A 12,607-nucleotide genomic window follows, 5' to 3' on the forward strand; every position below is an offset into this window, starting at 1 on the left:
CTGCCTATAAGGCTAGAGTTTTCATTTAGAAGTAGCATTTCAATAAAATGTAAAAGTGATGTATGAATTTTTTTTTTACAGTAGTAAAATCCTCAGTCTTTGCACAAGAGCTAATACAGCTGTGTAAATAGCTTGTTTAAAAACGCATTAGAAGAATATCTGTGCTTGATGTTCTTGCGTGTTGTAGATATCCTTTTCCAGGTGGCTTTTTTTTTGGATTAGGTTGGATTTAGCAGCTTTGTCTTAAATAGATGCCCAGTCATATGATGATAATTTAAGACATGTAAAAATTAATGGAAAAAACTTGTAGATATGTTTGCAGAGATAAAGAATCTTATTTTCCTAAATCACTTGCTTTGTTTTCATCTAGGTATGGTTTCACAAACATGCGCTACATTGCCTCCCTGATTAGTGGAGTGGGGATTTTCATGATGGGTGCAGGACTGTCTTGGTATCATGGGATCATAGGTTTACTCCATCCTCATCCTATAGAATCTCTTCTCTGGGTAAGCTAATCTTGTTTGATATTGTATCTAACACTGGTGACTTAATAGAAAATAATGGCACAGTCTGAAATTCACTTCCTGAGTCAGTTTGAATCCCAGCACAATTAACTGAAACCATCCTTAATGAGAATGCGTTTTAAGGAAAAAATCATGTTAAACTATAGCTGATCTTATAGCAAAATGAGCTGTTCTTTAAATCCTGCATCGTCTTCACACCTCCCAAGAGGTCCTCCTTTCCTATTTTGCAATATATTGCATAATTCAAATATTGTTGGTTGCTTTCTGTTTAGGGACAGCTACAGTGCGTAATGAGGTTCTGGAATGCTGCATTTGGATAGTGTATGGTGAAGAGATCTGTACAAATATGCATATAACATAATAATTGAGACTTTTTTGCCCCATACAGGCATACTGCATTTTGGCAGGGTCATTGGTATCTGAAGGAGGTATGCAGTTTCAAGAAAAATTTCTATTTAAGTATTTGTAATCTCTAAGAGTACAATGTGAGTAATTACAGTAATAATTGGTCCTTGCTTACACAGTAAAGTTTTGAGCTCTATTGCAAATACTTGTGTTGTAAACAAACAAACAAAAGTGGGAAAATTTTTTTCTTATCTGTCTATATAATAAATTGAAGAACACATCATTTGGAAAGTATACCTAGAATGCCTTTTTGGTCACTATCAGTGAATATAACTGTTCTGATTTGTATGGGAGATACGCAGGTAGAAAAGAAGGTAACTTTATGCTTTGTCATTATTCAAAGTACCAATAATCAGAGCTTTCTTGATGATTTGTTGCTATGATATAAAGAAAATTTCCCTCTTTTCAAAGTGGAAACAAGTCTTTTTGCCTCTAACCATTTTCAGCAACTACTTTGGTGTTGTTTCAGCTACCCTTCTTGTTGCTATAAATGAAATTCGCAGGAGTGCTCGAGCCAAGGGTCTGTCATTTTATCAATATGGTATGTGTCGTTATAGCAATAAGGTATGTGGTTATTTAAAACAGAATCTATTTACCAATATTTGCATAATGGTAGAAACAATTTTGTCTGTTTTCTCTTTCTCCTTGCTTTATTGATCTTTATTGATATATTTTGCAAATTAGGTGAAAACCTGTTGATTTAAGTAACACTACTTAAATACGTTTACTAAACTACTTGCATTTTTCAGGATGAATGCTCCTTTAAATTTTTCAAACGTTTTGGAGAAACTTCCATAATTGACACAGGGCTTGTTCTGTGTATTTATGAATGCTTTCAGAAGTGTGTACATATGCAAAAATTCAGTTTACACCTATATACTTATGGAAATTATTCTCTTAAGTTGCTGGTGTTAGTATAGTTTGTTAAGTACTGTGCATAATGTAGAAACGCTAAGCTTTCCAAAGCAATGTAATTTTTTTTTGTTGTATATGCAGTTGTGCAGAGTCGTGATCCCAGTACAAATGTGGTGTTACTGGAGGATGCTGCAGCAGTTCTGAGTGTGGCCGTAGCTGCTACCTGTATGGGTCTGACTTCTTTAACAGGTAAAATTCTGCCTCAAACGGAGGCAAGCAGGATGTGAATTTCTTCCTGTACATGATATGAACACAGAGCATTTAGTTTATATTGGTTGGCTTAAATACATCCCTGCTCTTTTTCTGATACTTGTACTGTGTAAGCTTCTGGAGGTTTATACTGTTCTCTGATCTAATTTCTAGTAGTTTGACTTGAAAACATTTAAAATAAAAAAAGAAGTTTGTTTTTTTTTCATATGTCTGTTATTGGTGGGGTTAAGCTTGAAAGAGTACATGCAGATGGGTCTAACTTCCTTTTGAGCTATTTTGTCATACAAACTAAGGTGTTTATTACTAAAAGTATATTTACTGTAGTCAGTAAATCACTTTGTGTCATGGTGGGATACATAATTTGCGCTTCCTCAGTCAGTGGTGTGCAGGTCCATGTGCATGTGGGGAGGATTTAAGGAAGCAGTTCTTTCCTTCCTTTTGATACGTGGTGTATTAGTGTTACCTTCAGATTACAATAGCTGCTCCTGAACAGTGTGGCAAACCTAACTCATGCAGGTAGGATGATCTGTATGGCAACTGATTCAAAGTCTGTCTTTGCTGCACAGTTAAGTTCTCTGAAGAGGGAAGATTATTTATTTGTCCCTTCTTAAGTATTGGCTTTGGCTTTTCAATTGTTTAAAAAAATAAATATGGTACTTTTGTTTCTTTGTGGCTTCTAATGAGTTAATTGCAAGTTTCATTTTTTTATATAGAAGTCAGTTTTTAATTCCATCTCTAGTTTCCTTCATGAACTTAAAAATACATTACTGTTTCTACAACTCTGAATATGAATGAATAAGTGTTTAAAACTTACTATATAAGTACTGTATTCCAGAAATGGTTAATACTTGCAAGTTTTTGAGTTACTGATAAAAGAACACAGACTTTTGTGCTACTACCTGTGTTTAGGTGTATATAATTTTATATTAATAAAGGTAAATCTATACACAGAAACCCAAATAGCTGACAAGAGTTTACCCATTTATTAGTCCTGCAGGAGAAAGGAGTGACTGAGGGACAGGAGGGACTTGAGACTTTATCTTAAGATAACTTGTTTTCTTCCAGCTTCATCTTGTTCCTTAGTAGAAAGAATTGCCAGTGCATTAAAAAAAAAACCTAGACCCAAAACAAACAAAAAAAATCCCATCAAAAAGCAAACACCAAAAAACCCCTCAAAACTATGTACTCTTTTCAGTGTGATATCTGAATTATCTGCTATGTGTTAGAAATGCTCTGTGAAACTAATTTGACATGTCTTGTTTAGGAAACCCTTATTATGACAGTGTGGGGTCTCTAGGTGTTGGAACTTTGTTAGGAACTGTGTCAGCGTTTCTAATCTACACTAACACTGAAGCCCTGCTGGGACGATCCATTCAACCTGAACAACTGCAGCGACTCACTGAGTTACTGGAAAGTGATCCTGTAGTAAGGTAAGAATATTTTCAGCTCAATCTCTGCTAAGAACAACAAAAAGCAAGAAAATAACATTTAGAAAAAATAGTTCAAGCACTTTAAATGAGAAAAATCTGGTAAGATTGATTATTTTTAGGGTGGATACTTCTGTACTGAGATTTTACAGTCTTAATTATTACTAGCTTCTCTTTCTCTGCTAAAAATTTCAATAAGTGAATACTTGTACCTCTCATATGTTCCACAGCTGAAATAAAATTGCAAGTATGTTCTAACAGTTACATTAATTACTGGAGTTGACAATGACTTAATGAGAAAGCTATCACAAACTTAAAACTATTTTCAAATGCATGAAATGCAAGCACTTAAATGATCCTGTAATGTTGCTTTTATAGTTTATTAGCACTTGAATATTTAAGTTCTGTTACTGTTAATATTCAGTGTCTGGAATTCTGTAGCAGTTGTCAGTGAAGTGCTGCAGTAGTATTATGATGTAATAGATTCTGCATGTTAGATGCTTACAGAATGAACTCAATACTAATTTCTCTTTCTTTGGAAATCTGTAATTTGTAGTGAAATAAACTTTACAGCTCATGAAATTCTGAAATCTTGTTTAAATACTTTTTTAAGGAGCTATTTTAGCTTACTTCAACCCTATTAACCTTGATTTAGAAGCAAAACCCTTTTTGTTTTCTTCTTAATCTTTATTCAGGAATATATTTCTGTATAAATCAGCTGGAATATTTTAGTGCTTTTTTTATTCGTAGTCATTACTGAGCTCTAGAGGGAAAAAACCCAAGCCCGTTAGTTTAACACCAGAATACTTGAAAGAAACTAAGTGCTGCATCATCTCAATTGCAAGCAACAGGTCTGAATGCCCATCATTCCCAGAAGCTAAACAAGATTCCTATTTTGGAATAGAACTGTGTTAGAATTTTCACATATCAGTAACTAAACTCTGTTAAAGTATTTATGGTGGCCCTGGATTAGTCTGAATGGTGGAGCATGTATCAGCAGTGCTGTGTTAGAGTAGGTGAGTTCACATGGTTATTTGTACACGACTTCTGTAGTTCTTTTTTTGAAAGTGCACAGTTGGCCTTTGCTTGTCTCAGACTGGAATCATAAAATTTCTTCTATCCCAAGCACCATTTTATATTATATTCCATTTTGTAGATAGCTATAACCCCTCGGCAGAGCAGACTTAGTTCATCTCCTTCTTGCTGTAAACATTTTTTTTAAAATGAGAAGTAACTTTATTTTAAAAAAACACAAAGAATAAAAAAGTGAAGACTTGGTAAGAAACTACATGTTTCTTTTAAGGTTAGAAGCTGAAACATGTTTAGGTAGTTCTCATAACACTTGTTGCAGGACCTTCTGTATGCACTTTGTCTTGAGTGATCTCTTTCTTAGATCCATTACATTACCTGCTTTGACTTCTTTTAGCGCACACTTTGTCTTTGACCCAGTTCTTCTTGTAACAAGCCCAATATTTTGAGCTTGGTTAACTTATATCTTCTAATAAGACACCTGGTCTTGATCTCAGAATTCTCTGAGATGTAAATATATATTACCCTTGCCTGTAACTAGGCATAATTTGGGGAAAAAGCTACTCTAATTTTTTTTCTTATTCCAACCTTTGGAATAGTTAGTTGGTTAGTTAGGTTTTTTGGTTTGTTTTTTTTTTCAACTTTTTCCTGTGAAATGAGGAAGCCTTCTAGCATCAAGCCTTTCTTCAAAAGGCTACTTGTACATTTTCATCAACATAGCTTTGGGCTTGTAAGAGTTTCAGCATTTTCTTGAACATTCAAACTCTCCCATTTTCTTAAATGGAGTTCTGTAGTAGTATGTCCTACTTTTACATTTTTACCAAATGTAAAAGAAAAAGCTCCTGAGTACTGGTCTGCTTCTAAAGCTGCTTCTCTTTTTATTTCAACCTTTCAGGGTTTTCAGCTATCAAACTGTATCTGAGTTCTCAGTGCAATCCTTTTTGCAGTTGGTGCTTCCCAGAACAGTCCTCCCTTGTTCTTTCAGGGAGGGTTTGCAATCTTTATTTGCCAATGTGTTCTGCCCAATATGAAGGGAATATATTAGGGAATCATTCAGTATTCATCAGAAGGTATTTTAGATCCAAATTGACCAAAGGATCCAGAGGCTCTGATTTCGGCTCCCCCCTGCCCCTGTCAGCACCACCACTACTTAACTAATTCCAGCAGTAGCTTGCCTGAACATCATGTTCCGCTGCTAATTATAAAGTATTTGTTTTATCAGACAATACTAACAGCTGTACTACTAAAATAAATAATCTCTGTGGTGTTGATCTTTTTTTTCAGATAAATCTTGATTTTTTTTTTTTTTTTTTACAGAGTTGTTTGACAAGACCTACATTCACTAACATCTTAATGACTGGAATTAATGCTCTTAATACATAATTTTTTTCCCCACGTTTTTCACTGTTTTTCCTTGAGTTGTCAGGTGAAGTTGTCTTTAGTTAAATGGATTACTTCATTTGCTGTTCTTAAATTTTGGCACAGTGTTGTTAATCTACTCTTTTTTTTTTTTTAATTCTCATCAGTATTGCAGGATGACAAATTAATTGGCCTTCACAGTTATTCTTAGTTCTTTTTACTCTTGAATGCAAGTTATGGAGCCTGCTGAATTAGAAGCATTTTTTTCCTTTTAAATATCCAGTATGCTTCTCTGCTACTAATAGGGAAATGCTTTGTTGTACTGATATATCGTTTTGCTTTTTTAGATCAAGAAAACAGTGATTATTGCATGTTTTTGCCTATTCTGTATCATCAGTAACAATTTTACAATTTCCATCTAGTAGCAGGCTTGTTTCCAGGTTATCCTTTGGTTTTGCTATACTTAAAAAATGTTGGTTTGTATCACACACAGTGCCTTCTTTTATGCTTCTCCTATCAGTTTGTTGGACTTCACAATTTATTTTTTAGGCTCATGGCTATTTATTTCCCCTTTCTTTTCATTTTGCTTGGTAATTTCTAGTTGTAGCCCGTATTTCATTTGTGATCCAGAATGGGCTTTCAGTCAGAGTTGTTCTGAGCTGGAAAATTATTTGATTTTATTTTTTGCTCTAGAAACATTCCATTCTTAACTCTTTCACACCTTTGGTGCCTGAATCATTCTTGTGTTCAGTAGATTAGGCTTTCAGAACTGTGAAATAAAATATATTGTGTGGTACAGACTGTCCTGATTCTCTTCTTATGGCATGTAATCACAGATCCCTAGGCATAAACTATTCTTAGTGACAGTTTCATCTTTAATTTTTACTTCATTGTAATAGCTATTGGGTAATTGTGCTACTGTTGTGCTGGAAAAATCTGTCATTCTGGTCTGGAGGAAAAAAAAAGTATTACAACTAATGGCTCAAAAACAATAACTTGACATCCTCTGACAAATTTTTCTTTAATGTGAAACTTGCTCTTTTCCTTAGTTTGAATTGATGGTGTCTACTAGCCATCCAGAAGCTTCCATAAGCAAGCTTTGTAGCTTAAGTTTTAGCATACATATTTGTATTTTTGAATTATTAGTGATTTTTCTCCTCTTGACTCACTGTCTTATCTTTCCTGGACAGATTATAAGCGGTAAGGTAGACATTTTTTCTTCACATTTACAGAATATGCATCATTCCGCTGATTTTACCAGGTTACTGCTTAATGAGAATCTCAAATATCTCTTGTTATCTTCTTGCTTAGCTCTGATAGGCACTTGATGTATCTTCAACATTTTTGAATCACATGGATTCACATTCTCTTCAATAACCCTCAGTGAACCATATCAGTTATCTTAAATACCCTCTTGTGTGAGGAGGTAGTTTGATGCCATTTAGGTTACTGTTTTGATTTGGTAGCTTCCCACAGAAAAGCTGTGTAAATTTGATTGGAGCTGGAAATTCTTTATTGCTACCAGTAAGCTGATAGTTCTTTTAATCTGCTTAAATGTTTACTAAGATGTATTTTTTGGTGTATCTATATTTAGTTCATGTTCTATTCCTTTTTTAATGTGCTTACCCCTCCTCCACCCCGAGTATTGCAAAAAATATTCCATAAACATTTTCTGTGACCGTTCATCTTAAATTTCTGCTTCCTGTTCTTTGTCAACTGTTCACTCTAGCAGGCTACTTCCGAAATATATGCCTTCCGCTTTCTTCCTGAACCACCTGTGAAGTTAGTTATGATTTATAAACATTCAGATGAGAAGAAACATTTCTAGTTGGGAGGAGTAAATTTGCTTAAGACGAAGGGCATGCTAGAATTAAAGATGCTGTGAAATTGCACAACTTAGTAAAATGAACGAGGGGAAAAAAGTTTAGTAATTTCCATCAAGTGAGCTTTATTGCTGAATCTAAATTTTGTTTTAGAACTTAAAAAATTGTCAAGATTGCATTTTTCTGTTAATAAAACCAAAGTCTTTGGAATATTTTATAGTTGACCTCAGATACTTGTTTTGCTTTGGAAATGTCAGAAGAAAGAATTTCAAAAATTTGAAACTTCTTTGTGATTTATGTCTCATATTTTAATCTCCACTTTTTTTCTGGCCTTGACAGAAAAATGTGGAAACTTACTTTGCAGTGGCAATTTTAAATTCTATTTGGCTTTAAAGATAAATTAATCTAAAGTGTTAATCTAATCAGAAAAAAACTAAAGTATTTTATTTTATGATTTTATTTTATATTTATTCCACTGTTGAAACGCACCGCAGTATGTTCTGGGTCCTGAGTTTGCTTCATATCTTACTATCCTTGAAAAATAGAGGGCTTTTTGTTTATTACCTATATTCATACATCACAGAGTTTATCTAACAAACTGGAACAAAACTATACTATAGAAAAACAGAAGTTTTCAAAGGACCAAAATATAAACATTTTACAACATGAATGTTCTAGTACCTATTAGGAACCTTTAAATAAATATACAAACAGCTGTGTTGTGACTAGTTGTGATCAATAATTCAGTACAATCAAAAATGAGTTCCAAACACGACATCGATAACTTTTTCTTATATCAAATGTAACTTTGAATAGAAAATTCTCCATGCCTTTACAAATTGTAGTTATCTAGGAAAGGACACTTCTATAATTGCAATGTGTGCTTTCAGTAATTGACAATAGATTATTGTTCCTTACCTCAGAATTGAGGGTACTTAAAGGTTGTTAAATAGTGTCATGTATATGTATATGGACAAAAAGTTTTGTGTAATAGCAAATAAGTTGAACTCGGAACAGGGAAGTTCTCATTTTCTATTGTGGGATTTTTTTTTTATACTATTCATCTAGTTCGAAATCTGCAATGCTTCTTGTAGTCTGTCTTTTATCGCAGCGAGCCATTTATAGATGTGTTAGTGTAGCAGACGCCTGTGGAAATGGTATAACTGGTTAAATACAAATCAGTATTTAATGGAAGTGTGTGGTGGCAAAATGAGGATATGTTAGTCAAAGGCAGTGGCCTTTGAAAATTACGGGATCATTTTACTGTGACAATATTGTTAACATCAGAAGACAAACTAGCTAGGTGTTTGTTTTATGTTGTTCTACATTTTCTTTAAAAATTATGTGTTTCAGAGCAATTCATGATGTTAAAGCCACAGACATGGGAATGAGCAAAGTGAGATTCAAGGCAGAAGTAGACTTTGATGGACGGGTTGTTACTCGTTCTTACCTGGAAAAACAAGACATTGAACAGCTGCTACAAGTATGTTTAAAGAAAAGATTTTGTAACTTCCGGTATTTGATATTTACTTTCCAATTTCAAGTATTTCTAAAACCAAGATTTTCAAGTAGGTGAGATGTATTCCACTCCTTCATTTTGAAGGATTGCAGATGTTTTTACTTTGTGTTAGTGTGTTAAATATCTGTACACAGAATCATATTATGTGCTGCTGAAATAGAGCCACTTTTCTGGGCTGAGTAGGGCCTGGGTAGGAGGAGGGCAGATTTTTTTTTTAATTCAATTTTTTGTTAGAAAATACAGATTTGTCCAAAATAACTTTGATGAGAACATAATTCTTCCAATAAGTTTTTATTGAATTACAAGATCTCCAGTTAAAACTGGAAGCCTGTCACCTGAGAATAAGCATCTGTTCTGGCAGAGCCATTTGCCTTGGGTGCTGAAGATGCAGTGTTATGGTTATAGATCCTGCCATTCAGACTCGGCTTGAATGTGGATTGCTTGCATCACATGACTTAGCATTTTGACAGTGTTTAACAATTAACCACCCTTAACTAAGTGTTTGTCTCCGATTTTAGTGTCGTTCAGAGTAGCTTTTCTTAATCCTTCTCTTCAATATAGAAATGCAAAACTGCTTTCAGCTGGATTCTACACAGCAAAGCTATGAAGTAAAGAATAATTTATGTAAATTACAAGGAGAGTTTTAAGTGGGCAAAATGTTTTGCTTGCTTACCCATTTTTGCCATTAACTTGCTTATATACATTTGCTTGTGTACCTACAAGATTTCTTTCTTTGCTACCCTTTCAAAATGAAAAGTAGATGTCAGATGTCTGCATTTTATGTCTGTCCGTTAAACACAACTTATAAGTTATCTGAGCTTACATTTAAATTACTACAATTTTTTAAACCATTAGTCAGTGTCTCAGTTTTTAAAAAGTACCGCCCTTTAATGTCAAAATAAGAATGTGTGTGTATTATATATATAGTGCAATAAGTGATCTGTTCATGTATTGGATTTCAATTTAATACATTTTTGAGAGGAAGAGTGCTGTCAGCTTTGTACAACTGAGGCACTGCAGGTTTGCTTGGTTTTATATTGCCAAGTCTCAGTTGCTTGCTGTTGCAACTGTTTAGTACTCTACTCTTCTTTTCAAAGGCTTTGTTAGCTTTTGTTCTTTACCCACTATTCCCTTTGGCAACTGCCTACAACGTTCGCTGGGTCTTCCAACTAGTATTATTGGGAAAGTTCTTCCTGATTGTTTCTAGGTTGGCAACTTTTTCTTACACAGGTCATAGTAGTTTCATGTAGTAATCTTGTGTCAGCTATAAAACCATTGTTGAAGGATAGTCGCTTTCAGCAGGACTCAGCCACCCAAAGTCAAGGGTAGACATAGTGCTTGCCTTTTGATCTATAGTTTTTCAAATAACTAGCTCATTCAACTAGCATTGCTATAAACATTACTCTTTCTAAAGTTGTGAAATATTTGTTGAAATGCTGTCATTCAGATTAATCTCGTTTCTTTTTCTTGTCATAGGTGGTCGTAGTCATAGGTTATTGTGATTGGGATCTCTTTTAAGCTCACTCAATTACATTATCCCTCTTCAGTTTTAGAGTAACGGAGGGGCGGGGGCGGGGAGAAATGGATGTTGTGTTGTAGTTATATACACAAGAAGAATTAGCTATTTAATAATTACTGTGTCTGTTAGCAATAACCTATTTGTCCTAAACATACTGCAGCTATATTGCCTAAACTATGGCTGAGATACTACAGGGCAAATGGCTTCTGGCCAACTTGGTGTGAGACCTCTAGGAAAGCTGATGATAATGTTGTAATACTTGCTTTGGTGCTTCTGATGTCTGTGGTGTTTTGGAGGGAGGAGCATAGCATCCTGTCTTCCTTAACCTCATTCCTTCAGTCTCGTATGCTATGGGTCTCCTAGTCCGAGTTCCTATCAATTATCTTCGAGTTTTTTGATATTATGGAGGAGTTGTATTTACAGCAGCATTCATAGTAATCCTTGTGGATTTTCAGATGAGTTGGTAATGTGATGCCCAGAGTAAGCAGTGTAATGGAATAGCAAGAATGTATGAAAATGAGGAAAGAATACACAGGGGTACCCTGCTCTGCCTTGTTGTGAGCAAGGGATACCCCAGAAACTTCTAGAAAATGAATGAAATTCTCTAAACTTATTTGGAAAATAAAGGAGAAAATCCATTAAAGATAGAAGAAGGTTTTATATCAAGTGCAGGTGTAATGGTAAGCCAGCTGTTTTCATTGAATAGATGCTACTTTTCTGTGTCTTTGAGACATAAAAACAGATGATGTTTTGAAAGGAAATGGCAAAAGCTGGAAAGTGTTTGGTTTTTTTTGTGTTGTTTTTGTTTTTGTCGTCTCCGCCCCCCCCCCCGCCCCCCGAAATATATCAGGACCCTCTGTAGTGTTATTCCTTTCTTTTCTTTCCCTCGTCTCAACCTCTTAAATTCGATTTCTTCCTAGGAAATTCAACAAGTGAAAACCCTTGAAGAATTAGAAGCCTTCATGCTTAAACATGGTGAGAATATCATTGACACGCTGGGAGCTGAAGTAGACAGACTTGAGAAGGACCTAAAGGTAAAATTTAGCTGCTTATTAAGGAGTGCTTATTCTGTGATATATTTTAAACAATATCACTGCATCTATTTTTTGGGATTTTGTTTGTAAATATGGGAGAGGGGATGAGGATGATAATTCTAATGCAAATTTTCTTGCTATAGTATCATTAACTAAGTTCTGACCAGCAGCAAACTTTGCCATTGAGCTGTTTGTTATGTATTTTGTTCAATTTTATACCACTGTAGAACAATATTTTTATGAAATGAGACCTGATTGTGTCTTTGTTACTGTATTCTCAGAAATGTCAGATTATTTACAGGCTATTGAATTCTGTTTTGGTTGTAAATTTCAAATTTTTTTTTTTTTAAATCTGTATCAAATACAAATTTGTATTGTATACAAATTTGTAAATTGTATCAAATACATCAGTGTGTGATGAGGGCTTTACTCAATATTTTTTTTTTCTCTTGTTGAAGCAGTACAGTGTTTACTTTTATAAGCCTGTCATAACTTTCTTATTACTTTTTTTTTTTCATTCTGTGATTTAAATATCCTTCGGTTGATGCAACAAAGGATTGTTTCCATTTTTAATTTCATAATTATATTGTGGCTGTTAATCTTACCTTTTCTGGCATGAATACAGAACTGTAAGTATAGTGACTGCCAGACAAATACAGTCCTGTCATGACTGCCTTTCCCAGTCATCAGGAGACACGGCTCAAGAGCATGTCTGTCTTTGCTTATTATATTTTATAAATACTCTAGTTTTATTTTCTATCCCTAGGGTGGTGCTGTTTAAAAATCAAAATACTTTTTTTGAGTTTAATTCCACCAGCAGATCCAGTTCTTCATGGTTTTTGA

General features: G+C 34.3%; 1 protein-coding gene across 6 annotated transcripts in view; it reads left to right on the forward strand.

The window, feature by feature from the left end:
- SLC30A9 (solute carrier family 30 member 9) overlaps positions 1-12,607 on the forward strand; it is a 62,212-nt gene that overhangs the window by 42,470 nt on the left and 7,135 nt on the right. For 3 of the 6 annotated variants that reach the window (XM_075148982.1, XM_075148978.1, XM_075148980.1), the window contains 7 exons: positions 371-506; positions 913-952; positions 1,399-1,470; positions 1,926-2,033; positions 3,319-3,484; positions 9,046-9,175; positions 11,651-11,764. In XM_075148982.1, the coding sequence (XP_075005083.1) occupies positions 371-506; positions 913-952; positions 1,399-1,470; positions 1,926-2,033; positions 3,319-3,484; positions 9,046-9,175; positions 11,651-11,764 (766 nt within the window). Of the gene's footprint in view, positions 1-370; positions 507-912; positions 953-1,398; positions 1,471-1,925; positions 2,034-3,318; positions 3,485-5,827; positions 5,931-9,045; positions 9,176-11,638; positions 11,765-12,607 lie in introns of those variants that run through there. The other 3 variants (XM_075148979.1, XR_012673488.1, XM_075148981.1) reach the window with 3 other exon arrangements.

Source organism: Calonectris borealis, chromosome 4, assembly GCF_964195595.1.
Source record: "Calonectris borealis chromosome 4, bCalBor7.hap1.2, whole genome shotgun sequence".
Lineage (NCBI taxonomy): Eukaryota > Metazoa > Chordata > Aves > Procellariiformes > Procellariidae > Calonectris > Calonectris borealis.